Source organism: Rhinolophus hipposideros (assembly GCF_964194185.1).
Source record: "Rhinolophus hipposideros genome assembly, chromosome: 10".
Lineage (NCBI taxonomy): Eukaryota > Metazoa > Chordata > Mammalia > Chiroptera > Rhinolophidae > Rhinolophus > Rhinolophus hipposideros.
In genome coordinates this window covers 11391854-11417382 of record NC_138056.1, presented here as the reverse complement: position 1 = coordinate 11417382, position 25529 = coordinate 11391854, and the positions used below count along the sequence as shown (strand labels likewise).

Here is a 25529-nt window from a genome sequence, read left to right as displayed (position 1 = left end):
TGAGTCTTAAGTGTTTGGCTTGGGCTCCTGCCAGTCCTACCCCTACAAGGAAAGGGGGATGGGAGAGAATGGAACAAAGCTCATGCCAGCTTGCTCTGCTGGGCCCTGGGAGGGCTGGCATAGGGGCTGCGTGGCACAGACTGACCCAGGGGTGCAGCCAGGTACCCACCAGATGCGCCCTGCCTTTCTTCCCTTCTGCTGCAGGGGCCTTCCCAAAGTGCTGAATCCTCACATACCTACTGGACTGGAATCCCAGAGTGGGCCCAGGAACGTGCCTTGTTGATCACAAGCCCAGGAGATTGTGATGCACAGCGAAGGCAGAGCCACTGCTCGAGGAAGTCAGTGATGGAATTCTGGGCTGATTCGTGTCACTGCGCATACGTGCACATTTCTAGAGTCCACGACTTTGGTCAAATTCTCAAATTAGGTAGATAGCTCCCATACCCCCTAAAAACACAAAAGGCTAAGAAGCTCTGGTGAATGGCACGATTTCTAAATCCAGCTGTGGTGGAACCTGCTACAATTCGACGACTCTGCTCGGGCCCATCAATGTGAGTCCACAGGAGCCTCTCCCTTTAGCAAAGCTCAGGGAAAGACGGATCCCTCTGAGGACTGACGAGTCTGGGGAACCCAGGATGACAGAGAACTAGGCTGAGGCACACTAGGCTGTCCACGGCCAGGGGTTTGGGTGGGGAAGGCCAGAGCCCAGGGAACATCCTAGAATGCATGAGCTAAAAGGCTAGAAGGACCCTTTAGGGATCACAGAAACCAACTCCATGATGAGAAGGGTGAATTTTCACCAATGTCAGGTCCTTTCTCTCTGCGGCCACACAGCTAAACTACATTTCCCAGTCTCCCCTGAACTGAATGCTGCCCCATGAAATGTGCGTCCTCCCACAGGATCCTCCCTCCCCCACTGGATGCTGGAGGACTCCAAGGCCCCTGCAGGTAGCCAAGCCACAACAGGGAAGGAGCCTGGGCTCCAAATGACTGAGGCACAGAGCGTCCCCACCACCAACCCTTGGACTGGGCAGTTTATTGATGGAAAGGAAACCTCTGTGTGTTAGGCTACTGAGATTTAGGGGTTGTCTGAATCAGCAATCAGCCTCTTATAACTAATACGCCCTCCTCAGGGACACCGAGACCACGAGTACAATATCAGAATGAGCTCCTGGTGGGCCAGGGCTAGAACCAGCATTTCCCAGCGACAGCCTTGGACAGGATCCAGGGGGACGGGGTTCCAGGACCACATACCACAACGTGGGCAGCACCAATTCCCAAAAAACTTTATTGTTTCAAGTGGCAAAATGTTATTGGTCTCTGGGGGGCACCTGGCAGGGTGGAGGGAGCCCTGAGGTGGGGCTGGGCTCCACCCATTACAAAAATCAAAGGCTTTTATAAAAAATGCTATAAATTGGTATCAAAAGAAAACCCAAGGGAGGCTGGAAGAGGAAGCAGAGAGGGAGGCGGGAAGAGAGCCCAAGGAGGGAGGGACCAGAACCTCTGACCACTAAGGACGGAATTCAGGCTGGGAGGGAAGGTGTGGGTGGGGGGAAGTTGGAAAGGTGATACAAAGTGCATAAATGTGCCTCCCCAGACACTCCTCAGAGGTGGAGGGGGACAGAGGCTGCAGCCTGGGGCATGGGGAGGCTCCAGCTGTCTCCTCGCCAGGGACCCCACGGGAACGGGCACTGCCTGAGACTGCCGGCTAGGAAGGACCTGCACCAGGAGGGAAGAGAAGAGGTCAGGAGAGCAGTCCGTGGAGTGGGGGGTGGTACAGGAGATGCCTCAGCTTCCTCCTCCTGAGCCTACCCTGGCTCCCACTGAGCCCGCTGTGAGGCCTGTCCCTGCTGGGGACCTGGTAAGTGCCCCCAGAGGACCCAGACCAGAAGGTTGGTGGAGCGCACTCAGGGCAGTTAGAGGACACAGGAACTGTCCTTGAGCCCGCGGAGGCAGGCTGGGATGGAAGCCCTCCTTCTCATCCATCCCAGGCCAGACAACACCCTGTTCTGTGGGCAAAATAGAGGGGAAGCCAAGGGACCTACCAAGTCTCTGGAGCTTGGCTCCACCTGCCTGCTTCCAGCCTGGCAGAGAAAAGGGGATGGAGAGCGAAGGGGGCCTCCTCACCCCTGAACCCCACTCCCCAACCCCAGCCAGGCCCAAGCCCAGGGACGTGCCCTCACCTCAGTGACTTCTCAGACCTTCTTCTTCTTTAGCTTCAGGGCTTGCAGCCAGTTTGGTGACGATCCTTCTGACCTAAAAGGCAGAGGGCAAAGGTCATCAGACAGACCTGAGGAAAGCAGAACAAAATGAGGAGTGGTAGGAATAGACAGCTCCCGCACCCTCCAAACACCACCACCAACCAGAAGAGGCAGCCTCGGGCCTGGCTGCAGAGACCACAACTCTGTCACCAACTCCATACAGTTAATTTGCGGCACGTCGACCTCCTTCCCCCAGCCTCAGTTTTCCTCTAAGCAAGGTGGGGTCAGTCAATGTCCCAAGCTCAAGTCACCCACCCTGAGGATTTCTCTGGCTTGGGAGGTAACGCGAGGGGCTTTCCCAGCCCCGGGACCTTGCAGGACTTGGAGCGCTGGACCGCAGACTCCTTCTGGCTCGACTTGCTCTCTGCTGGCTCCCCCTCCTCAGTCGAGCGGTTCCGGGGGCGTAGCTTGGCCTGAGAGACAAGTCCAGGTGCAGACAAGTCAGAGGGACAGGCAAGAGGATTCACAGAGGGCCAGACCTTCTGCCAAAAGCATGTAGTCCCCAGAGTCAGGCTTGGACCCCTCTTCAGTCTTTTCACCTGGAGGGATGGGAAGTCACTTAAAGACAAACTAACCCCAAGAGCTGAGCCATGTCTTACACAGAGTAGGCCCTCGAAGAGATTCTGCTGAATTCAGACTTAATTCGGCTGGACAAAGCCAGTAGTGACTTCCCACCCGTGCCTTTGCTCATTCTGTTCCCTCTGCTTGGAAGGCGCCCCCACTGCCCCACCCTCTATAGCCAACTCTTATGCATGCCTCAAAGCTAAGGGCAAATGCTAAACGAGGCCTTCCCCAATCTACCCTCCCATCCCACGCTACCTCACAGTTAGGAAATAACCTCTCTCTCTGAACAGGCCCAGCCCTTGTATGTACCTACCCAGGGCCCCCTAAACTTCTCCATTCACCAGAGCTAAGGACAGACATGGCTTGTGTCCCCCACTACCCCATGAGGTCTGGGACATGGAACGCACCTTGTTTCTACTTCCACCCCACTTAGCACACAACACAGGGTACAGCAGGGCCCTCACGGGAAAGAATGAGAGGAGGAATTGGAAGAAGGGGATGGGGGAATGAGAGATGATGGAGAGAAGAAAGGCTGAACACAGGTGGCCAGCTGGCCAGGTAGCTGGATGTGTTTGCTGAATGATCAGATGGTACCTTTAGGGCTGATGGGCTCAGGCCCGGAAACAGGTTGACTTTCAGTCCCTTGGTGCCCAAGGACATCCGTGTCCGGCGGTTCTGAGGCTCCTCCACCACCTCGTCGTCTGAAGATGGCACCCGAGAAGCTCGTGGCTCTACAAGGGCCCAGGGAGAGGGTCAACACAGACAACATCCCAGACCCCTCCCCGGCATACCCCCAGACACCGACACCGACAGTGAACACATCGGCCCCACCTGTAGAGTCCTGGAACAGGCGTGCATCTGAGTCTGCTGCTTCCGACAGGCCCAGGGTACCGCCAGGCCGGATGGCCGGGGCGCGGTGCCCACGCTTGCGCCCCAGGTTGGCACGGCTCCGATACATGGCACTGTCAAGGACCTCGGTGTCCTGCTTGGGACAACAGCAACACCGCTGCCATCGCCGTCCGGTGGCCCTGTGCCATCCCACACAAGCCCCTGTATAGCAGCCAGTTGTACCCCTGCAGCCCAAAGCCTCCTGGTTGTATGACTCACCCACCACCCGTTTTCTGCCTCCCGGACTGAGACCGCTCAGGGCTCCATGCAGCTGAGGGAGCCCCAGGGACTAGGCTCTGGCTCTCCACCACCTACAGCCGCCCGACAATAGCCCACCCACTGCCCTGGGCTCACCAACCACTGACCTCGATGAAGGAGAAGTCCTGACTCGGGGAGCTGGAGGGAGGGCCTTGGGAGGGCCGTCGTGGTGGCCTCATCGGGCCCTGCTCACCCCGCCTGGTCCCCGCAGGGCCCCAAGTGCCATCCACCTCTTCTGTCCTGCTGGCTTCACCATCAGGCTGGGGCCTCCACGAGGGCAAAGCGTCCCTGCCGAGCTCCAGGGGCTCCCCTCGGTCAGCTCCTGCCATGGCTCCTTCCTCTTCTGACAGGTCCCTGAGGCCCGAAGCTGCTGATTCCCTCCGGGCCACTGCCTTGGAGCTGCTGGTGGCCAGCACCTCCTCCAGCAGGTCCTGGGAGCCAGAGGGCGGCAAGCGGGCTGGGCACCCTCTGGGGCTGCAAAGGACACAAACCAGAGGACAAAGTTACCATGAGGCCACATCTGCCTTCCCCAAAAGCCTCCTTCATAGAATCTGCCTCCCTCCCTCCTCCAACCTTCCCTCTCCTTTCCATGCTTTTCCCAGAATCCTTCACAAAGAACATAGTCAAGGCCTCATATCACACAGCACAGAGGGGACAAGCTGTGCCAGCCTGGCAGGTTCAAATCTTGGTCCACCACTTACTGAGACTTTGGATGAGTCCCTTCACCTATAAAAGCCTCAGGTTCCTCTAATTTTAGAGTCATTGGGAGGCTGAAATGAGAATCTAAAGCACAAAACACAGTGCCTGGCACTCAGTGTGCACCCTGTAAAAACAGCTATTGTTACTGGGGCTGTCGCAGTTGTTGATGCTGTCTGTGTCGATCCCGGGGGCACCTGCATAGGCGGTCACTCGCCTTGGGACGAGCCAGACACTGGCCCATCTGCCTGTCCATCCTCTTCAGCCCCGACCTCATGTCATCCTGCCATGTGCCCCAGCCTCATGGAACAGCCAGGGCCTCCCAGGACACGCCCGGCCCTCGCAGACTGTTATGTATCTGGACACACTGTTCCCTCGTCTGCAAAGCTCTCCCACCACCCCTCCACTCCATCTCCCCACAGTTCAATTCCTCCTCTGAAGCTGGCCTGCTCCCCCACCCGCCCCACCCCGCCCCCAGTCACTGCTCCTTCTCAGCCCTGCAAGCCCAGGGGTCCACCTGTGCCAGCCCCTGCCCCTTTGTCCCCACTGCCAGTTTGTGACAACTCAAGGGCCAAGATGGGCCCTCTTTTGCCTGTGTGGCCCCAGTGCTTGGTCCAGGTTCTGGCCAGGAGCACAACTAAGCAAATGTTTGCTGTGTGAATGAGAAGCGGGGTCACCTTACAACTCATCACAGCTTATGTGTCTTCTGCCTGCTGCTCCCTCAAAACACACACACACACACACACACACACACACACACACACAGTACAAGGAGCTCGTGACGTGTCTAGCTGCCACCCCCGACACACAGACACACCCTGCACACACTCATAGCACACCTCAGGCGGGAAGGTATGCGCTGTTCATCCATCACTCCCTACCAACAAAACACTCACCCCACTCTCACACCATGCACACGGCAGGCGTGGGAAAAGCTGGCTGGGCACCGGAGGCCATGCCCTGAGGCCCCGACCCACTGGAGGAGGAGAGTGAGGCAGGCGAGGGGGTACCGCGGTGGAAGGGGGAAGGTCGGGAGAGGACATGTGTCAGTCTGTGCTTCCACAAGCTGCTGACAGATGGAAATTACAGCGGTCTGGGGAGGGAGGGAGGGGGGAGGCAGCAGAAGTACAGCAGCCTTGGATGGGGCCCAAAGCCAGCTCACCCTTCCGCTTAAAATCAGGGAGGCCGAGGTGGGAGAGAGTGACAACAGCACCCCACCCAGCCTGCACAGGCCCTGCCCCAAGCCTCTCCCTGGGATGGGGCAGAGTGTAGGCTGAGGAAAAGCTGAGCGGATATGAAACAGTGGATGGCTGCATGGAAGATCTACATCCAAAGGGAGACCTGTCCCCAAGCCAGGTGGGCAGAGGGCAGAGGAGCAGCAGGCTGGGCTCTGGAGGAGGCCCTAAGGAGGGGAGGAAGGAAGTGCTGTGTGTATCGTTCCTGCTGGCCTGTCTAAACCCCACTCACTCATCTCTGCATCTCAGGAGACCTTTCTTACCTCTGAGCACCCAGAACACCTATAACCTGAGCCCCTCCCTGACAGGGAAATAGTTCCTGACCTGGGCAGAGAAATGTTACTCCAGGACAGATTTGGGCTCCACCCCTACGATGTCTATGGCCTTGGCAAAGTTATTTATCCACTCTGCGCCTTGGTTTCTTCATCTGTACAATGGGGACAAGAGAAGTACCTAGACTTTGCTGGGTCTGTTGGCAGACATGTGTGCCCAGCACTTGATAAATTTTTAGGATAATCATCATCAACCTTAACCCAGCTTCTTGGCCTGAGGACTTGTCTTATACCATCTACACCCCTCTCCCCATGTGGACTTTGAGTCTCCTGAGGACTGGACTCTCTCCACCCCCACCCCCACCCCCACTCCAGGTACAAACTGAAGGAATGGTATGTACTAAATATGCAAAGAATCAGCTTCCCAGTGTTTGAGGCTCTAAGACCTGAAATAAAGGAGGTCAGGGCTAGAGCTAGAATGATGTGTCTAAAGGGGAAGCAGCTAGCCGTGACTCAGAGACACAGGAAGAGCATCCAGAGAAATGACCCCAAGACTGGGGCTCGAGGGAACATGAAGGAGCCCACCGTCCCAGGGTGTGGGTCTTTGTGCGAGTCACACGGCCTCCCGGGCCTCAGTTTACCCAGCCACGGAATGAGCGGCTCGCCTTAGTGATCTCTGGGTCCTCTCAGATTCTATGAAGAGCCCAAAACGACTGCAGGTTTCTACAGGCCCAGGGGGAGGGGCAGGAGACGACCAGGAAGACAGAGAGGGGAGAGGGCAATGCACCAGCTTTTGGGGGCCCCAGGAGCACCACTCCCACCCGGACAAGGTGGGCCCGAGCTCTCCCCACATTCTCCCCACCCCATGATGGTCTTGTCACCGCTGTGCTGGACAGAATTCCAGCCAATGAACACCATAGGAGGAGCTTTTGTCCCACACAGGAACAATGACAAAAATGTCCCCAAGGGCCTCACTTTATGAACACATCCATCCAAATCTGCAAAACAGGTACAACTACAAGTGGTGAGCATTTTTTCAGTGATTTCCATGTGCCAGATAAATCTCTAATCCTTTCTCGTGTGTCGACTCCTATCCCCAACAACCCTGTGAGTATTAGGAGTAAATTACTCGCAGTTACAGGCGAGCAATCAGAGGTCCTGAGAAGAGAAGGACTTGCCCAGGGTCAAGAGGCGGTGGCAGAGGTGGTGGCAGAATCAGGACCCAAACCTGACAGACAGACTCGGGGCCAGACTGCTCCGAGCTACTATCAAGGACTTCTCGTTCCCAGGGGAACCTCCCAAATTTCGTTCAAAGAACCACTTTCCAGAGTGTAGAATTTCCCTAAGTCAGATGCTCAGAACACGAGCTCCTTGGATACCAGTCAAGTCAGTTTGGGAAACATTGTGTTAGAGAAAGGTGTTTCCTTACTCCTGTGCTTTAACGGGCTCAGATATGCTAATACACACACACTCTACGCCTCCAGTCTGGCCACAGAGTACACAGTGTTTTCCAAACTTGTAACACTGCCAGAAATACCTGCGATGGAGACAAAAGCTCAGACAGCTGAGGACCCTCTGCTTCTCTACCTCTCCTCTCGCCTCTCCCCCAGTCCCCTCATAATCCCCCCACACCGCCAGCCTCTCCATCCTAAACAAAGGGAAAGGAATTCCGGCGTTCCCCTCGTTAAGAGCCACCCCAACCGGAGGGGAAGATGGAGGGCTGTGGGCCCCACTGCTTGGTAGTCTGAGTCCTGAACCCAGCGTTTAAGATCAAGTAGGAAAGAGGCACTGCTGACATTGTGACCTTAAGCAGGTCACACCCCTGCTCTCCTGCAAACCAGACGATACTAATCCCTTCCTGTTTCACAGGACTGTGAAAATCAGTGAGGTCAGACGTGCAGTGAGCACTGGAGACGGCAGTACTCCAAGCCCGGAAAGGGCAACCGCAGGGAGCCCCCCTCCTCCCAGCACCAGGAGTAGTAAACCTTCCTGAGTCTAACATTTAGAAAGTGAGGCTCAGAGACCTCTAGGATCCCAGGAGCTCTGGACTCACCTCCATCTACAGCCTGCGGTTTCCCCCTCTACAGCCTGGCGCCCTCTACAGCCTGGGGCCTCAGAACACTCCCCCTCCTCAGCTCCCCTGAGCATTCTCTTGCCTCTCCCCATCCTTCTCCTCCTCAACCTCTCCTGACCCCTCCACCTCCCATTCCCGCTAGAACTTCCTGGTCCCTCCTGCCCCCTTCCCACTGCCATCAGCCCCCCTACACCCACTTACAACAGCCCCCACCCCTCACCTCCCTTTTCTTCTTCCCATGGCCGGTGAGAAGCCCCAGGGTTGGGAAAGGTCAAACTTTCTCCTCAGTCAAGAGAATAAAACCAAATCTCAGTGGATGGCTGTTAATGAAATAAACGCCTGCCTTTCTGCACCCTTTCCTGGTGTGAAATCTCAGTTGGTTTTAGAACATGAAACTCTCTGAGACAGACTGTGGTTGGCTGGTAAAACTACCAGTGTGTTCTTCTGTAAAGTTCTTTTTCAGTAACTCTGTGTATGGAGGACGAGGTCATGGGGCCAGGTCCCAGTGTTCTTCCGGTTGTTACACTGTTGCTTCTTCTGGGCCTTAAGACAGGGCAGGCAAAAAGCACCCTGTTCCTAACCTCACCTCTCCAGAGACAATGAGCACCACTGTCCACTCCACTCCGGACCTGCAGTGGCCAAGGCCGAGGACAGTCCTCCTTTCTACACCCATGAAAGCATCCATGGTCCCTGGCCCAGGACCACGTGGCTTCAGAGTCAAGAGGCATGGGGAACAGCCGTTACGCATGAGTGGAACCCACCAGAAACCATCCACAGATGTGACATATACCATTTACTCCAGCACGGTCACAATACAAAATCATGGGCTGCAAAACAGTAACAACTCACACATCACTACCATTCAAAAACGGAACTCACCTATAGGCGTGCCATGATTCAACTAAAAAAACTAAAAATTCATAATCCAACCCGTCTCAGTTTTTCAAACACTTTAAGTCCTTGGGGAAAGCTATTTCTCTCCTCCCCAGAAAGGCTGCAATTTTTCAGTCAGCTGTCATACCTCCCCTCCCACAGAGGGATGATGCTCCCTTACCTGGCTCCGAAGCTGGGGGCTTCTCCTGTCTCCATTCCGGGGTCTTCAAGGTGGGTCTCCAAGGAAGGTGAGGAGTCACCTGTACCCTGGGTCTCTGGCCCACTTGTCTCACCAACCCCAAGTTCCCTGGTCTCCACGGGGTCTTTGGCCTCCAGGCCAGGGCTGTCCCTGCGCCCCAGGTCTGGGCACTGGCTGACCTCTCCCACCCCGTGCTCCCTGGCTTCACTCGGGGCCCCAGAGAGCTCCATGATGCGGAGCCCCAAGTCCTGGGTCCAGTCCATCTGCCCCACTCCACATCCCCGCGGCTCCTGAGAACCTCCAGTCTCTCGGTCACACGGCACCTCCAAAATTTTCAGGCCCAGATTGTTGCCCCAGTCCACCTGGCCCACCCCAAGCTCCCTGGGGCTGCATCCTGCTCCCGGGGCCATGTTTCTCAGCCCCAGGTCAGGTGTCCAGTCTGCCTGTCCCACTCCGCGCTCCCTGGATTTAAGGAATTCTCCGGCCTGCACACCTGACCAGTCGGTCTGCCCCACACCACTCTCCCTGGCCTGGCTGTGGCCTCCTGCCTCTCCCACCCCAGCCAAAACTCTGGCCCTCACCCCAACATCAGGAGTCCAGTCTTTGTCCCCGACTGCAAGGCCCCTGGGCTCCTCAGCCCCTCCGGTCTCCACAGCGCTGGCCAGGTCCACGTGCCCCAAGCCCAGGCTGTCAGACCAGCCCATCTGCCCCACGGCATCCTCCCGGGCCTCACTCAAGCCGCCGGAAGCCACAGAGCTGGACACGTCCAAGTTCCTGAGGCCCAGCTGGTCAGTCCAGTCCATAGCCCCGGCAGAGGTCTTCTCAGGAGACACAAAGTGGCCGGAAGGGCTCAGGCCGGGACCGCTCATTCGGTCATTACCAATGATGCCAAACTGATGGCCCCTCTTGGTAGCCTCCACGCAGAAGTTGCTGCTCCAGTCTCGTTGCCCTGGGTTGAAGGAAGCCTCTGGCTGCGGGACGACGCCGAGGCCGAAGTCGCCGGCCCAGCCTCGCTGCCCCACATCCCTGCCTTCCTGGTCAGCATCGCCTGGGCTCTGGGCCCCTGCCTGTCTCCCCTGAAGCCCTCCACCCTCCTGGCTGGCACCACTGCCCTGCCAGCTGCTCTGGTCTCTCTGTACCAGCGCCCCCTCCTGCGGCTGGGGGGCGCTGGGGCTGGATAAGCCACCCGCCTCGCTCTCCTCAGGCCCGCTTGCGTCCCCGCTGGCTTTGCCCGGGCTGTCTCCGCCACCCGGAATCTTCTTCTCAAACTCCTCATCCTGCTGTTGGGCTTCCTCAGGGCTGAAGCCGGTGCTCAGGGCTCTCGTTCCGAAACCTGTGTCCTGGGGAGCGAGGGCCGTGGAGCTGCCACCGCTGCTGTAGTCCCTCATCCAGGCGCTTGTCACAAACTCCTGCTGCTCTGCATCCTGGCTGCTGTACCTGCCGAGGGGGTCCTCCTTCCCCAGTTCCTGGCTCTGCTCGTCCGTCTCCTGGCTGGCGTAAGCACCCAAGGAATCTCTTTTCCCAAACTCCCAGTCCTGAAGGCTCCCGTCCCGACTGCCGTAAGGACCCAGGGAATCTCGCTTCCCGAATTCCTGGTCCTGGAGCTCCACATCACGGCTGGAATAAGTGCCCTGGGAATCCCTCTTTCTGAACTCCCAGTCCTGAACCTCCGCCTCCTGGCTCTGGGTGCCAAGCACGGCTGTCATTGCAATCAGTGGGTCCTGGGCTGCAAGCCCCCCTGCGGCGGACACTCCACTCCCACCTGAGCTGCCAACCTCCATCTCCTCCTGGCTGATGCCACACATGCTGGCCCACTCCCTGCTGCTCCCTTCCCCCACTCCTTGCCCACACTTGTTGGCCCAGTCCCTCTCTCCTAGCCCTGGATCCCCTCTAGGGCTTGCACCCCCCAGGCCATAGTCCCGAGAAGTGTGTTGGGACCAGCTGGAACGGCTGAAACTGCTGGGCTGTGGGTCTGCTGCAATCCCAAATTCACTCTGCAGATCTTTCTGGGCCCAGCCAAGGAGTCCCTGGAAATCAGAAAAAGAAAGACAAAGACACACTGCTTAGAGTCAATCAGGGTGGGAGTCAACCCAGAATTAGAGCAGCACAACTTGGTGCCTGCGAGCCCCTCAAGCCCCTCTTCAGCAGCAGCAAGCCTAAGTCTGGGTCCCAGCTGTGTGACCTCCAAGTAAATCAATCACTTAACCACTCGGCCTCAGGGTCTTCCTCTTGAAACAGATAATTCCTACAGCCTGGCTGGTTAGGGGGCATTAAACAAGATCATTTAAGCCAAGTACTCAGCATAGCACAGGGCACTCAATCAATGACCCACAGGTCATGTTTACAGCCCTTGGGCAACTCTTGGCTATGTGCCAGGAGATAGGCTATCTGGGGTGTGGGGTACACTTTCAATTAGGAGAGAGCAAGACTCAGCCAGATTCCACCACCACAGCTCTTCTAGCCCCCCATAAGTTCCCAACCCCTCCCTCCCTAAGGAAAACACCCTCTGCCCAGCCCTCCCCAGGAAAACCGCTCATCCATCCCTCACGGCCCCAGGTGGATGGGGGAGCTGAACCCAGGCCGTCTGGCCCAGCACAGGCGAAAGACCCAGCCAGGGCTCCCTACACCCCACCGCTCAGACTCCGACTCACTCCTGCTGGCGGCCGAGCCCTGGCCTCAGGGTTATGGAGCCTGCCGGCCTCATCGCGAAGCGCTGCATTGGCCAGCAGCCTCTCCAAGACAGACATGCTGGGCTCCTGGTCCCCAAGCCGGGCCATGGCCCCTGCCCCCCACACCTGCCCCGGGCTGCTGGGTATGGCTGGGCGCCGGGACAGGGCTGGGCTGCTCCCCTGGCCCGGACCTGTCGGACGACTCTGACTGGGCTGGGGCTCACCCCGGCCCGCTCCCTCCAGAGCAGCTGCAGCTCTGGTGGCCCCGCCCAGAAGCCAGTTGAGTCACCCACAACCCGGGACAGACACACCTACTGCAGGAGCCAGCTAGGTCTTAACTCCTTCCTGCTCCTCCTCTTCCTCCCCTCCACCCTGAGGCCCTCTGGCTCCTCCTTCCGTCCAGCCCCGCCCCTACAGCCTAGGCAGGGCCGGAAAAATACATTTCAAAAGCCACTTGGACCCCAGCCCTTAAACTCAGAGGCAGCCTGGTAGGGGAAAAGACACTGAGCCCGGAACTGACACTCTCGCACGCAGTCGCCAACCTGCTGGGTAACCTTGCAGATGGCTCTGCCTGGTCTGGGCTTTGGCTGCCGGTCTACCAGGCAGGTCTTGAGCGCAACAGTAATAACATCCATGAACACCAACACTTTCTAAGCCCTCGTGATTCGCCAGGAGCTGTTCTCGGTACTTTACAGCTTAGTCAGGCTTCCCAATCACCCTTTCAGGTAGAGTGCATTGTTGCTACCCCATTTTACAGACGCAGAAACTGAGGCACAAGCAGAAAAGTAACTTGTTCATGGTCACATCTGGGCAAACAGCACAGCCAGAAGCTGAACTCAGGCAGACCGGGCCCAGAGCCCACTCTCTAAATGGCTACGCTGCGTTGCCTTTCACAACTAATGGACTGAACACTCACAAAGTATAAGCCAAGCACCAAGTGCGTTCCACACTCATTTTACCCGCAGTACAACCCTAAGAGGCGAATGTGGTTATTATAAAAGAGCCCAAGACCAGTCAGTTAGTGGGTACTGGTCAGATACGAACTCACACTAGACCCCAGGCACCATCCCGTAGCCCCTGCTCTGTCAGCTTTGCCAGACCGCACAGCTCTGAGGGGCACATCCATAGATGCCTTGCTCACAGCTGTATCCCAAGCTCGACACATAAAATCCACACTGAAAGAACGAGCCCACAGAAGCCATGGCTCCCACCACTGACGCCCCCACCCGCCCTGTGTCCTGTGCCGTCCTCACCTCAGAGCAGGCACTCAAGACCTGTGCGTCCTTCACCTCAGAGCCAGCTCCCCGCCTTGCACTGCCAGCACTGGGTGGCGGCGAAGCCAGGAGGTCATCCAACCAGCGGGAGCTGCTTTCAGGGCCTACAAGCTCGGGGGACACCCTACAAGGATCTTGAGTCTCTGTCGTGGGTTGGGTGGTCTCAGCCCGGGCTAGCGTCATGGTCTCTTCTTCAGCAGGCAGTGCCTGCCCGGGGTCAGGGGTGTCAGCAAAAAGGACACAGGGCTGATCAGGGGGTGCTGGCTGCTGCTGCCCTAGGACTGGCTCCAGGATGGGAAGGGCAGCCTCCCTAGTAGCCAGAGGGAGTGGAGCCTCCTGTCCGGCCAGGGGCTCCCGCTCCTCATACCTCTCCTCTGCCCGCAGCAAGACCGGTTCAGGCGGGTCCCCTGTTGCTGGTGGAGGCTCAAGGGGAACAGCTGGGGATGCAGGCTGACTCTCCCCATCACCCTTCTGGGCTGGGGAGATCCCCGGATCATCTGCCCCCACCGAGGAACCAGGCCTTCCTGGCCCCTCTGGAGCTGTCTGGGCCCCTGGCCCCTGCTGGGACACTCCCTCCCCGTGGGACGCAGCCCAGGGCCCAGCTTCCCCAGCAGCAGCCTCGGCCTCCGCAGCCTCAGTGGCTTCGGTGATAGGGGAGGGGGGCGGGGAGTCCAGCCGCCACACCCCTAGACCAGATGTTCGAGTAGGGAAGGTCCATTCAAAGGACTGTGACAAGCTCCAGTTGGACTCTGTACCCCCCCCACTGGGACGATCCAGGGCTGACTGTCTCCCCTGGGTTTGGGGCAGGTCAGCCAGTGAGCCCCCCAGCTTCTCCTGGTCTTGGCCGGGAGGCTGGAGCACACCTTCCGAAAATCGGCGCTGAACCAGGCTGATGGGGCGGAGGTCTGTGTCACCCTTGGCCTCCTCATTGCCAGATGGAAACGTCCGCTCGAGATCTAGCAACTCCCCCCTCTCCATCCGGGGCAGGGGCGAGGTGGCTGGAGGGTGCTCTGGGCTGTGGTGCCCTGAGACCTTCTCCACTGGAGGGCTGCCAGGTCTGGGGGCCTCTAGGGCTCCCACATCGGGGAGCACAGGGCTGGCAGCATGGCAGGAGCCCTCATCAGGCAGGACCACAGCTGGGGGTGCTGGAGTCTCAGGACGGCAGGGACAAGGCCCAGAAGCTTCAGGAACTGGGGCTTCCGGAAGCTGAAAGTGGCGAGGAGTGTTCTTGTCGGGTGAGTGAAATCGGGGAGACCCAGGGACTGGGCCTGAGACTTCAGCAAGGAGGCCTGGGCTGGTGGAGCCTCCATTCTCTGAAGTGGGGCTTGGACTTGAGGGGACCCAGGGCTTGGAAACCTGCAAGAGAAAGGTCAAGAGTCGTCACTCGCCTCTCAGGTGGGTGTGGGAGGCCCCTGCCAACCCCATATGGACAGCAGGTCAGCTGCTTCCTCACACTCTCATTCCACAGACAGGAGGAAGAAACTGGGGGGCCTCTCAGGACAGCTGGGAAAGGCCCTAAAGATGCATTAGGGCTTCTTAAGCTTCTCAGGGTTCTCAGACCCCTCCTTCAGGCCCTCTCCCCAGAAAACGCAGAGCCTATTCATAGTATCACCCACACCATTTCACATGGTTGGTTCAGTTGTCCTCCCTCCCACCTACCCCAAAACTCACTGGAGGGTGTCCTAAGAGTCCGTGGCTCATGGGTCAAGGACACTGGCTTTATAAAGGGAAATTTGGGAATCTGACCATCCAGGCACGTGAGCGTTCTGCCTCAGAGCGGGGCCTCCAAGCCCAGCTCCCAGGAGCAGCTCAGCGTGGGTGTTGGGCTGCCCACCCTGCTCTGTGTAGCCCTGGTTCCCAGCACTGCCCAGGGAAGCAGGCAGGCCGAGCTTCAGGCAGAGGTACTGGGGGGACATGGGAGCTTCTGGCATGGAGTCACCCAGCACTGCCTCTCGTAAGCTGTAGGCCCTCCCGTGGGGTGGGCATTCGGTGTGTCTGAGCCTCAGCCTCCCCTTCTGTCCACTAGGGCTGGAACAACGTCCCCTTCACAAAGTTAGGTGACAAGTAAATAAGATTCGTGCACGTGGCCTCTCAGGACTTATAAGGAATGGCCACTGTGGCCAATGGGAGGCAGAGGGGACCAAGCACCTGGCACTTCTTCACTACTCCACTCGGCCTGGCCCCACACAACAAAGCGAGTCTTGCTCTATCTGACCTTTGGTCACACCAAACCAGAGGTCACACCTCCCTTGACCGCCCCCTCCAACAGGGCTCTTTCTTCTACATTGTCACTTTCTGGGCCTGGGCAGAGGAAAGAGTCCTGCTTACTTCTCAAGGCCCCTTCCATTCCCTCCACCCCTTCTCTCTACAAAATTCTAGTTTTAAAGCGCACGCCCTTAAACTACTTTGTTTCCCCAAAAATAAGAGCTAGCTGGACCGTTGACCCTTCCAGCACCCTGGCTCTGCTCCCTGACCTCCTCTTCCCTGATGACTTTGTGACCCACCTCTCCCAGGACTTTGTCCTTATCCATAACTGTAGCCCACCACAGACTCCACTTCAAGTGTCCACTCACCTTTCCCCACCTCCTATCCATTCTGGAAAGCACAATCACTAACCCTCCTTCCTTCTCACTGTCCCCCAGTCCCCTGCTGCCCTCGCTTCTCTCTTTACCACCATTAAAGTCATTTTCTTACGCAACCCTCAACTCCCTCCTTCATCCTACTGTTTAGCCTGTTTACATACAGCTCCCCAACCTCGGCTCCCAGGCAGCCCTTTCTCATCCTGCCTCCTCAGACCTCGGACACCTCCTCCCATCCTCTCTCAGCCGCTGGCCTTGCTCCCCCCATTCCCTGACAACAGAGGCCATAGCAGAACCCCCACACCCCCGCTATCTGCATGTCAGCCCAAGCACTCTGCTCCCCTGCTCCAATCGTGAACTGCTGGCCTTGCTCAGAGCTACGGCCAACCTTCTTCTCTCTCTCCTGCATCATTGATTTTTTGCCTCCTCTCCCAGATCATTTCCATCAGCACACAAACTGCTCTCATTTCTTCTGTCTTTAAAAAAGAAAATCGCTCTTGCCTTCACCTCTCTCTCTAGCTACCAACCATTTTCGAACACGTTGTCTGCATTCACTATCTACCCTACAGTTTGTTCCACTCTCTCCTGAACTCACCCCAAACATGCTTCTTCCTTCATCTTGCCACCTAACTGCTCTGACCAAGGTCACGGTGTTCCCCTGCAGCTAAATCCCACTCTCACTACTCACCTGCCTTGACCAGTGAGCAGCCCGAGGGCTGATGGCATGCACGCCCTCCGCCAGTCCTGGAAGTTGGCTTCCTTTGGCCTCCAGGACTCCACTCCCACAGGTTTTCCTCCCACCTCACCTCTATCCTCTTCCCTCCTGTTCCTCACATACTCCCCTGGTGATCTCAGCCAGTCTCAACTACCATCTGTGGCTGACACCGACACGTCCCTGGAACGCCAGACGCAAAGAGCCAACTGCCCACTCCAGATTCCCACGTAAATGTCTAAAAGGTATTCAAACTCAACTAGTCCCGAAGCAAACTCCTGACATCTCCTCCGACCCTGCTTCAACCTGAGAAGTCCCCGTCTCACTAAATGGTAACCTCATCCTTCCGGCTGCTCAGGCCAAAAGCCTTGGCATCATCCTTGATCCTGCACTCTCTCTCCGCTATCAATCTACCTGCAAATCCTGTCCTTTTCACCTTCAAATTCCATCCAGAGAGACCACTTCTCACCATCTCATCACAGGCTACCTCCACGGCCCAAGCTGCCCCCTCTTTGCCCCTGGATTATTCCAATAGCCCCCCGCTGGTCCCTGCTGCTGCTCTCAGCTCCCTGAAACACCAAGAGGGCAAGGTGACTCTTTACAACTAAACCAGAGCATGTCCCTCTTCTCCTCCAAAGCCCTTTATAGCTTCTGCCTCTCACTCAGGCCAAGGTCTTTAGGGGCCTGTGAAGCTCAATGCAATTGATCACCACCTGAGTCCTCACTGCCACCCACCTCCTTCCGTCATGTGGCCCTTTGTACTTGCAGTCCCCCCTGCCAAGAACACTGTTCCCCAAAATCCACAGCTCACTCGCTCACCTTCGTCACAGGAGGCCATCCCCAACTACCCTCATCCCAGAGCTCTCCACCTTCACAGGTCCTCCCAGCACTTGTCTGACCACACATCTGCGGGGGAGTGTGTTTGTGTTGGCCTCTCGCATCAGAAGGTGAGCTCCCAGAGAACCAAAACGGTGTGTTTTGTTCTCTGCTATTTCCACAGCAGGTACTCAGTAAATATTTGTTGGATGGACCAATGGAGTCAGGTCTCCATCACTGGGCAGACGGGGCAGCCTCTATGAGCAAGAAGGGCCATCCTTTACATCGTTTACTCAGGAGAGCATGCTGACCATCCTCCCAGCACCCTGTGGGGAGAGGTGAGGACGGCACAGCAAATCTCCAGGAAAAGAACTCTTCCTCTGAACCCTGAGAAGGCAGCCCAGCTAGGAGAGCACCAGTCAGACAACTCAGATCCCGCCTCAAGCCCTCAGCCCCTGGGGAGCTCACTTAACCTCACCCAGACATCCTCACCTCTCACGTGGGACGAGCGGGGCCTACGAGCTAGAGTGATCACAAGGATTAAGTTAGTCAGCGTTTCTGGAACATGTCTAGCACACAGTAGGTACTTGGGTCAATGGCAGTTGTTATGGATAATTACTCTTTATAATGAGCAGCCTCACAGCCCAAACCACTCTTGATCGAAAGCATTGCCCTGAGAGTTGAGAAATCTGAGTCCTGGGGCCAGCCCTTGGGCGAGGCAGCTTTCCACCACCTCAGTGTCCACATCTGAACTAAACAGGTGGAAGAGAGAATCTCAGATGACCCTTCCAGCTCTAAGGACTGTGATTCTGATTTATAACAAGAGGATAACTCACGTGGGTAGGTGGCTCAGAGCTGGCCGGCTGAGCCAGGTCCCCGTTGAAGGCCCGGTCCGAAGGGGGGCTCCTGGGAGGGAGAAAGACAGGAAATGGAGGCACAGAATGGAGAAGCCTGTCACAGATGAATAAGGGGGCAGAGCTGTCTGATAAGAGTCTGCCTATGTGATTTTAACAGCAGTTACCCCCCAACCCCAGGCATTTTCTACTGAACCCTTCCTGGAACCACTGAGGACAGAGAGGCCGTGCAGTTTTCATAGAGAAAGTGCCCCAGGAGAAAGTGCCTAATTCTTGCCTGTACACCAAGGGTTAAACTCCCCCAGCCCCTTTAGGAGAAGCACCCTGCATGCCCAGACCTCTCACGGTTCCCCAAAGACAACCCCTTCTTCCCCGAGCCCCTGAGGGGTTAATGTTCTCCTCCCGCTAGGGAGAGTACAGCTGGTCTGGCTGTCCTGCCAATACTTCTTGAAGGATCACAGGGGGAGGAGTGATTTTCCAAGGTTGAAGTTGTTCCTCCTAAGCTCTGCTCAGAACCAGGCAAGGGGGGAGGACAGAGGGCTGAACCCAGCCTGAGATTCCTGGCCTGGGACAAGGAAGGGTTAATTGGGAGCCCAGTCCTCCAGGCACCTTCAGGTGAGACAAGGGTGAGGGCTGGAGGGCTGGAGGGCAGGGTAGGGCGGGGCCTTCAGCTTTGGGCTCCGCTCTGCCCTTCATAACAACAGGAGGCAGAGAAGAACCTCTGGACCCAGCAGAGCCGCCAGGGGCCCAGAAGGCCAACTATGCCTCAGGCTGGCTCTTTCTGCCCTGAAGATGGCCTCCGTGCAACCTCTTCCTCCAATGTCCTGTGCCCACCACCCCAAGGGGCACCTCCTTGCCAGCCTTCCTATATACTGGCACCAACTCTGGACAGGTGTTTTACATGCAACAGTCTCCAAACTGGCTGCAATCTCTGTGCAGTGACACTAGCTGGCCTGGCATCAAGGTGTGTTCACATCTTATCGCTCCCATCAGACACCTCACGGGCAGACTGTGCCCTTTTCATACACACACACACACACACACACACACACACACACACACCAGCACCTGGCACACTGCTCCACCCACAGTAGGAGCTGCCAGCTAAGAACACACCCTTTGGAATCAAATAGACCTGAATTCAAACCCCAGTTCTGTCTCTTACTTGCTGAGGAACCATGGGAAGTCACTTGAGCCTCAGTTTCCTAATCTCTAAAATGGGTCTAATATTCCCTTCACTAAACAGTTTTGCTGTGGATTAAATGAGGCAAAGTTCAGCTCTCAGTATAAAAAACTAAAAATAAACTTCCATACTGCATATTTGAACTCTACCATAAACACAGATCTACTTTGTAGACAGAATCACAATTGTGAAGAGAACACAGTAATATTAATACTGTCTGCTAGCAGAATACTTTGTGACTTAGAGAAGGGACTGCCCACACTAACAGCACAACTAACCTAAAAGGGAAGGTCCTAGTGGGGCCCCCCACTTTGTCCTCACCTCTCCTTGGGGGGCTGGCTGTGCTCTTCCAGACACTCTGTAGATTTCGCTGGCTCCTCCTGGGACCATACCCTGCAGAGGGTCCCATCCTCATCCCTAGGACTTGCAACCACGCCATAGGTCCTGGGGCCGTATTTTGAGCTGCCATCATGGTTAAAGGTTAGGCGGGAGCCCCAGAGGCGGTCAGGACTGGCAGGGACCCCCTTCCGCGGCTGCTCCATCTTGGCCAGGATCTCTTCCACTGTGGTGGCTGCAAAGCGCTCTGAGGCTGGACGGAAGGGGGCAGGAGCCTTCCGCACGCCCCCCGGGACAGCACATCGAGCTGGGGGTGTCAAGGGGGGCATCTCTTCTTTCCCAGCCTCCTCTTTCCCAGTCTCTCGGGTGGCTTCTTCTCCAGTAGAGGCCTCAGCTGTTGGTCTTGGTGCAAAGGACAGGGAACGCTTGCTGCCACCATAGGGCTGGGGTCCCGCCAGCATGTTCATCTTCCGGGCAGAAGGCAGCTCAGCTAAGGGACCCCGGGGAGGCCGAGGACCAATAGGCACCAGCAGGGTGGGCTTGGCAGGCAGAGCTGGCTTGGTGGGCAGGGCCCGGGGTTTGGGCTTGACAGGGGGTTTGGCCCGAGGGTCACCTACCAAAAGAAAAAGGTTGGTTGAGAGGGGAGGCTGTCAGAAAAATGAGGAAGCAGAACTTCATCTCCTATCCCCTATAAATTCAAAATGTTCACTTCCTTCTAGGCACAAGTCAAATGTCACTTCTTCCATGAAGTCTTCCTTGATTTTCCACACACATCACAGAAACATCCTCCTGTCTCTAATCCCAAAATGTTTAATCAGTCTCCCTTATAAGCTAAAGCTATTGAAGGGTCCAGCTGGCACCTTATTTCTCCTTGTAGTCCGCTTTGCACCTCGCATGGCTTCTTATCAAACAAATGAATGCATGAACAAGCAAATGAGCCAATAAACGAACGCCTACCTTCCCATATCAAGCAGTCACCCCACCATCTCCCCACCCCAGTCCAGTCCTCTTACAGGGCACTCTACTATCCTACCACCCATAGGAAGCTTTTTATCCTGGCTGAACCTCCCCACTGTGCCTCCTGGCTGCCCCTCCCCCACTGCACACCCAGGCCACCTCCCACTGTCATCCGGTGTGTGATCAGGAATGCAAACTTACTATTGACCTAATCCACACAGAAGAAGTACATCTGCTACAGGGGGAAAAACAAGACCAGAAACCTACCTTCTATATAAGGCATTCCAAAGCAAAATAAAAGACCTTGGAATTACTCATGGCCACGGCCCTTCTAATAGAATCCTCTATCACCCACTCATTTGGCTCAGCCTAAGAAAGGAATCTAGACAGGAGCCAGGAGGCCTGGGTTCAAACAGCCACGTGCACGCATATCTCCTCTGGGTCCCCATTTCCTCCTCTTAGAACAGGTGCCTTTATCCACATCATCTGGAAGGTTGTTCCTACCTGTGAGAGATCTATGACCTCAAACAGTTCTGCAGAGTCTCACCAGGAACTGAGAACCTTTCAAACTCATCCTGCATGTCCTCAACACTCTTCCCTCCCTCACGCCCATCCCACCTCAACAGTCATCACTCGCCCACCCCCTTCAAGACAGAATGGGGGTTCAGCCTCTGCCCCTCCCACCGTCCTCCCAGCTACCCTGCTCCACCCTGCACCCATAGTCACCTGGCTCAGGGCCAGCAGATACCAGCTCCTCCTCCATCTCCTGGGGTGGTGGGGAAGCCATGGCTGTGCCTTCCCGGAGAGGAGACACTTTCATCACATGTGGCAGAACCTGCAGGAGAATTGAGAAGCAGAGGAGTATGAGCTGGGGTGGCCTAAGCCCAGGAAGAGAGAGAGGAAAAGGCAAGAGAGTTGGGCGCTGGCAGTAAGCTTGGCCGAGGGAAGTCTCCTACTCCTAGCTGAGGCAGAGTGTGGGACAGGAAGAGGGAACTTCAGAGGGGATGAGGGAGGTCGAGGGAGGTCCCCAGCAGCCATATCCTCAACTCTTCCCAGATTACACTCCAGCTCTGGTCCCCGAAACCCCGAAGTCCTGAAGTTTCAGGTAGCTACCTATTCTTTCCTCCTCTGGTAAGCTGAGACACCCCACTTACCGTTCCCAGGGTACCCCTTGGATCCAGCAGCCCCACCTGAGGTATATACTCAGGGGCAGAGCAAGAGGGCCCTAAAGTCTTAGTCTTTCAGTGAATCACCTCATGGGAGACGGGAAAAACCCGCTCCTCCCCAACCTGGGGCTCCGCCCCACTGCCAGCCTCCCCCTTCCCGCTCACCCTCCCTCCCTCCCTCCCTCCCTCCTGCAGCTGGGAGTGGTTCCCTCTTTCCCTTTTCCCCCCTCCCCCCTCCTCCTTCCATATCCCTGCCCAACTCCCGCTTCCCTCAGAGCTGTCTCATCCAAACACGGAAAAATAAGGAATAAGAAGTAAACATCTGGAATACATTTTTTTCTTTAATTTCTCAATCGCTTTGGCTTCAGCTTGGAATTTGATGAGGTAAAGCCAGGGCCTAGTCCTGTTGCCATAGCAATGGCCTCCCACTGGATTTCCAGAGCGGAGCCAAGAGGAAGGAGGAGCCGGCCCAGGCCTGGGCTGGGAGAATGGGACACGGCTTGAGAACATCCGGGTGTGGGGTGGCTTGGGGGAAAACACTCCGGGGTTCCCCCTTCTAGGACAGTTAGGATGGGACAGCCACAGCCTACGGATAGCCCTCACCAGCCTAGGGTTGGCCTGAGGAGTTTTGAGGGAGCACAAGAAATTTTAACCCAAGTGACACAGCCCTATGGTAGAAACCGAATAAGCCAGTACCAGGAACAAGCTTCAGGTTCTGATATGCCAGGATTCAATACTGAGTAGGTCTACCACTTTCTAGCCGTGTGCCCTTAGGCACAGCACTTACTTCTCCAAGCCTCAGTTTCCCTATGTGACAAATGGAGTTACTGAGACTGTTGGGAGGTTTATGGCAGCTGATGCATGCAAACTTAGCATAACGCCCAGCACATAATAAGTGCCCAATAAATGTTGGCCATTATTAGTACAATTCCATTCGGTGTCACCAATGAGCTAACATCCTTGGTAACCACCACCTTCTCTTCCCAGACCATTCCTTCACTCACACAGGACCCAGTTTTGTTACCTTCAGACACTCCATCCACCACCTCCTTAGTTCTCATCCTGGCTGCTGGAGCACCATCCCATCCACAACACGCACACCCCAGGCTTTGCAGCCTGGGGGACAAAGTACTGTCCCTCTTGTTACAAAGGAAGAAAAACATTTCCTATCACCTGGTATGCACAGAGCCCTTGAGGACAACCCAATGGGCACTGCCTTCTTCAAAGTCACCCACTGCAGCTGGTCTGGGAAAACAGCACCAACTCCTAAGAAAGGCCCTCCGATGCCCAACATTTGCAAAACCGGCCCACCCCTCTCCTCTGACCCTGCCCCTGCCCCAAGTTGTTTCAAAGATGGCAGAGAGGATGAAGAGCTAAGTAGAGAGAAACCCAGGACCATCAATTCCCTTGGTCAACCACCTTCCACAGAGGACTGCTCACTGTGGGTGGGTGAGTAACTAACTGCAGAGCCAGCCCAAGCGTGCATGGGGGAAGGGCACATGATAGAAAAAATAAAATTAAAACAAGATTGTTTCCTTGTCCTTGAACATTATCACAAGGGACATGGTGTAGGTGGTTAGAAATGCGGACAAACTGGCCCAGAACTGAAAAACTCTTTCACCTGGGAGCCTGATGGGCACCTCTGCAGTATGAGGGGGTGCAGCAATGAAGTGGGGGCTCAGCATCCCCAACTGAGGAGGGGCCACAGCAGCTCGGAGGCCCCAGCCAGGAAACGCCGTAGCCAAAAGCTGCAGAATCACAGCGGCTCTGAGCACTCCCCGCAACCCCCAGGAGTCAGGGGGGGCCTAGCTGACCCCCAGGAGCAAAGGCTGCCACAAGGGCTGGGGAGAAGCCGGGCAGCTCCTGCCCGGGGCAGGGGCCCCGAGAGGCATCCGCGCAGGCGGGGTCGCCCCTATGGTCCCTGGGATCTCCAGCCGGAGCCAGGGCCAGAGAGGTAGGCAGGGACAGCACGTAAACTGCTGGAAGAGGGAGGGCCAACGGGAAGACGGAACAGCCTGGGGCGAGGGGCCTTCTGGAGAGGCCCAGTGGGGAGCTCTGGACACAGAGGGGATGGCAGCAGCCGAAGAAGAGGAGGGTGGAGGAGGAGGAGAAGGGGGTGGCAGGAGCGGAGGACCTGTACGCAGAATGGGAAGCAGCCGGCGAACAGACGAGGGACTGAGGACGCAGACTGAGTGGGGGCGGACTGGGGTGGCTGGGGGCGTGCCGAGGGAGCCGGGGGAGGGGGCGGGCGCGGGCCCTGGGGAAGGGGGAGGCAGGGGTCCCTCCAGCAGTTCCGCCCGCCCCCGGCCCCGCCTCAAGCCCTCGCCCCCTCCCCCCTTTCTTCTGGCTCGGCCAGCACGAGCTCCAGACCACGCACCTTCCGGCCTCGCGCACATGCGCCAGCTCCCGCGTGTCCCCGGTTTCCCCCGCGCCCCCGGCCCCTGCAAACTTTCCTGGTCACCCCCCTTCCACCCTAACCCGAGGTCCCGGCTGGAAAGCACCCACTCCCTCCCTGCTTCTCCCCCGCCCCGATCCCGGACCCCGCCTCCTCCTTCGCCCTCCTGCCCGCCCCCGCGCACTCACGCGCTCCCCCGGGATCCGGCTCCGCTCGGCTCCGGCTCGGCACCCCGACGCCAGTCTCCGCCACCGCCGCCGCTGCTGCCGCCGTCACCGGGGACCAAGCCAGAGCGGGCCCGGGCGGGGCCCCGCCCTCAGCTCCGCCCCAGCTCCGCCCAGGCCCACACCCCTAGGGCGCCTCATGAATATCCATGAGACAGTGAAAACCCGGAGTGGGAAGCCCGTGCAGAACTCGCCGGACCGTATGCAAATAGAAGCAGCCCAGGTACTCAATTATTCATGAATCTTGCAAATGAGGGGCCCGCCCCAGCCTCAGACCCGGGTGAAACTGACGCAATTCAGCCGCTAAAAACGCTGGGCAAAATGGCCACCGAGACGACTGCCTAGAGAGGAGACTTAAGCGGACGGCCCAGTTCTCAGGCCCAACGGCCTGAACTGATCGCAGTACCATAGAGTCGCGGCGAGCAAGAAGGTAACCCTTGGCCGACTGGGGAGGCTTTCTGTGGCAAACAGCTTAGAGCCTACCCAACGTGGCCACCCCACGTGTGTCAATTCAGATTTGGAGCCACAGTGAGCAAGACTGGAAGCTCTATTTCTCTCACTACTCCGTATTTATCTCGTTATGCTCCCTTCCCAGATGTAAATTCTTCCTGACCTCAAAATTTGATATACCCTTTTTCATATAAAAACAAAAGCTTCACCCACACTCCATACCCTTCCTGCACCCCCACCCCCACACCACTCATCCTCCCAACTCTCCAGGATCAGGTTTCCAGTCTCCTGGTTGCAGAGAGGCCAGTCAATCCTGATTCCATTATCTAAAGCCTTGGAAGACCCTTGACTCATAGGTGATTAAGGATGGAGCCAGTAGCTGCCTCTCCTTAGCTTGGCTAATGGAGTGGAGCTGTGAGAGCGACTTCCTAATCAGATCAGCTCTCATTTCTAGACTCTCAGGTGGCCCATCCCTGCTGAAGAGGGTGAAAACCAATGCTTGTCCAGCCGGGAACAGAACAGGATGTACCTGGAGACTTGCTTCCCAGCTGGCCAGCAAGGCCCTGCCCAGTCACAGCAGTGTGGTAAACACCA

General features: G+C 56.9%; 1 protein-coding gene across 4 annotated transcripts; it reads right to left on the bottom strand.

Annotated features, from left to right (window-relative positions):
- Positions 1-1269: 1269 nt before the first annotated feature.
- TNKS1BP1 (tankyrase 1 binding protein 1) lies at positions 1270-24582 on the bottom strand. 4 transcript variants are annotated; one of them, XR_013994341.1, is made up of 13 exons: positions 24450-24582; positions 21427-21535; positions 19729-20356; positions 18207-18276; positions 13243-14619; positions 9303-11347; positions 4079-4445; positions 3657-3853; positions 3420-3556; positions 2517-2674; positions 2184-2256; positions 2046-2084; positions 1270-1719 (listed from the first exon to the last, which is right to left on the bottom strand). XR_013994341.1 is itself a non-coding variant. In XM_081064597.1 (12 exons), the coding sequence occupies exons 2-11, from the start codon at positions 21518-21520 to the stop codon at positions 2196-2198; spliced, it is 5088 nt and encodes a 1695-aa protein (XP_080920723.1). In that variant the 5' UTR covers positions 21521-21535; positions 24450-24582; the 3' UTR covers positions 1270-1719; positions 2184-2195. The 4 variants fall into 4 exon arrangements, 1 of the variants encoding a protein (XP_080920723.1); XR_013994343.1 differs by having other exon boundaries at positions 3657-3807; XR_013994342.1 differs by lacking the exon at positions 2046-2084.
- Positions 24583-25529: the final 947 nt, after the last annotated feature.

What these genes read in the sequence shown, in the direction of transcription:
- TNKS1BP1 (XM_081064597.1), bottom strand. Translation starts at nt 21,520, where the DNA reads ATGAAAGTGTCTCCTCTCCGGGAAGGCACAGCCATGGCTTCCCCACCA. An exon ending in ATCTGCTGGCCCTGAGCCAG is followed by an intron (nt 20,357 to 21,426) that starts GTGACTATGGGT and finishes TTCTTTTGGTAG; the next exon opens with GTGACCCTCGGGCCAAACCC. An exon ending in GCCCCCAGCTTCGGAGCCAG is followed by an intron (nt 4,446 to 9,302) that starts GTAAGGGAGCAT and finishes TGTCCTTTGCAG; the next exon opens with CCCCAGAGGGTGCCCAGCCC.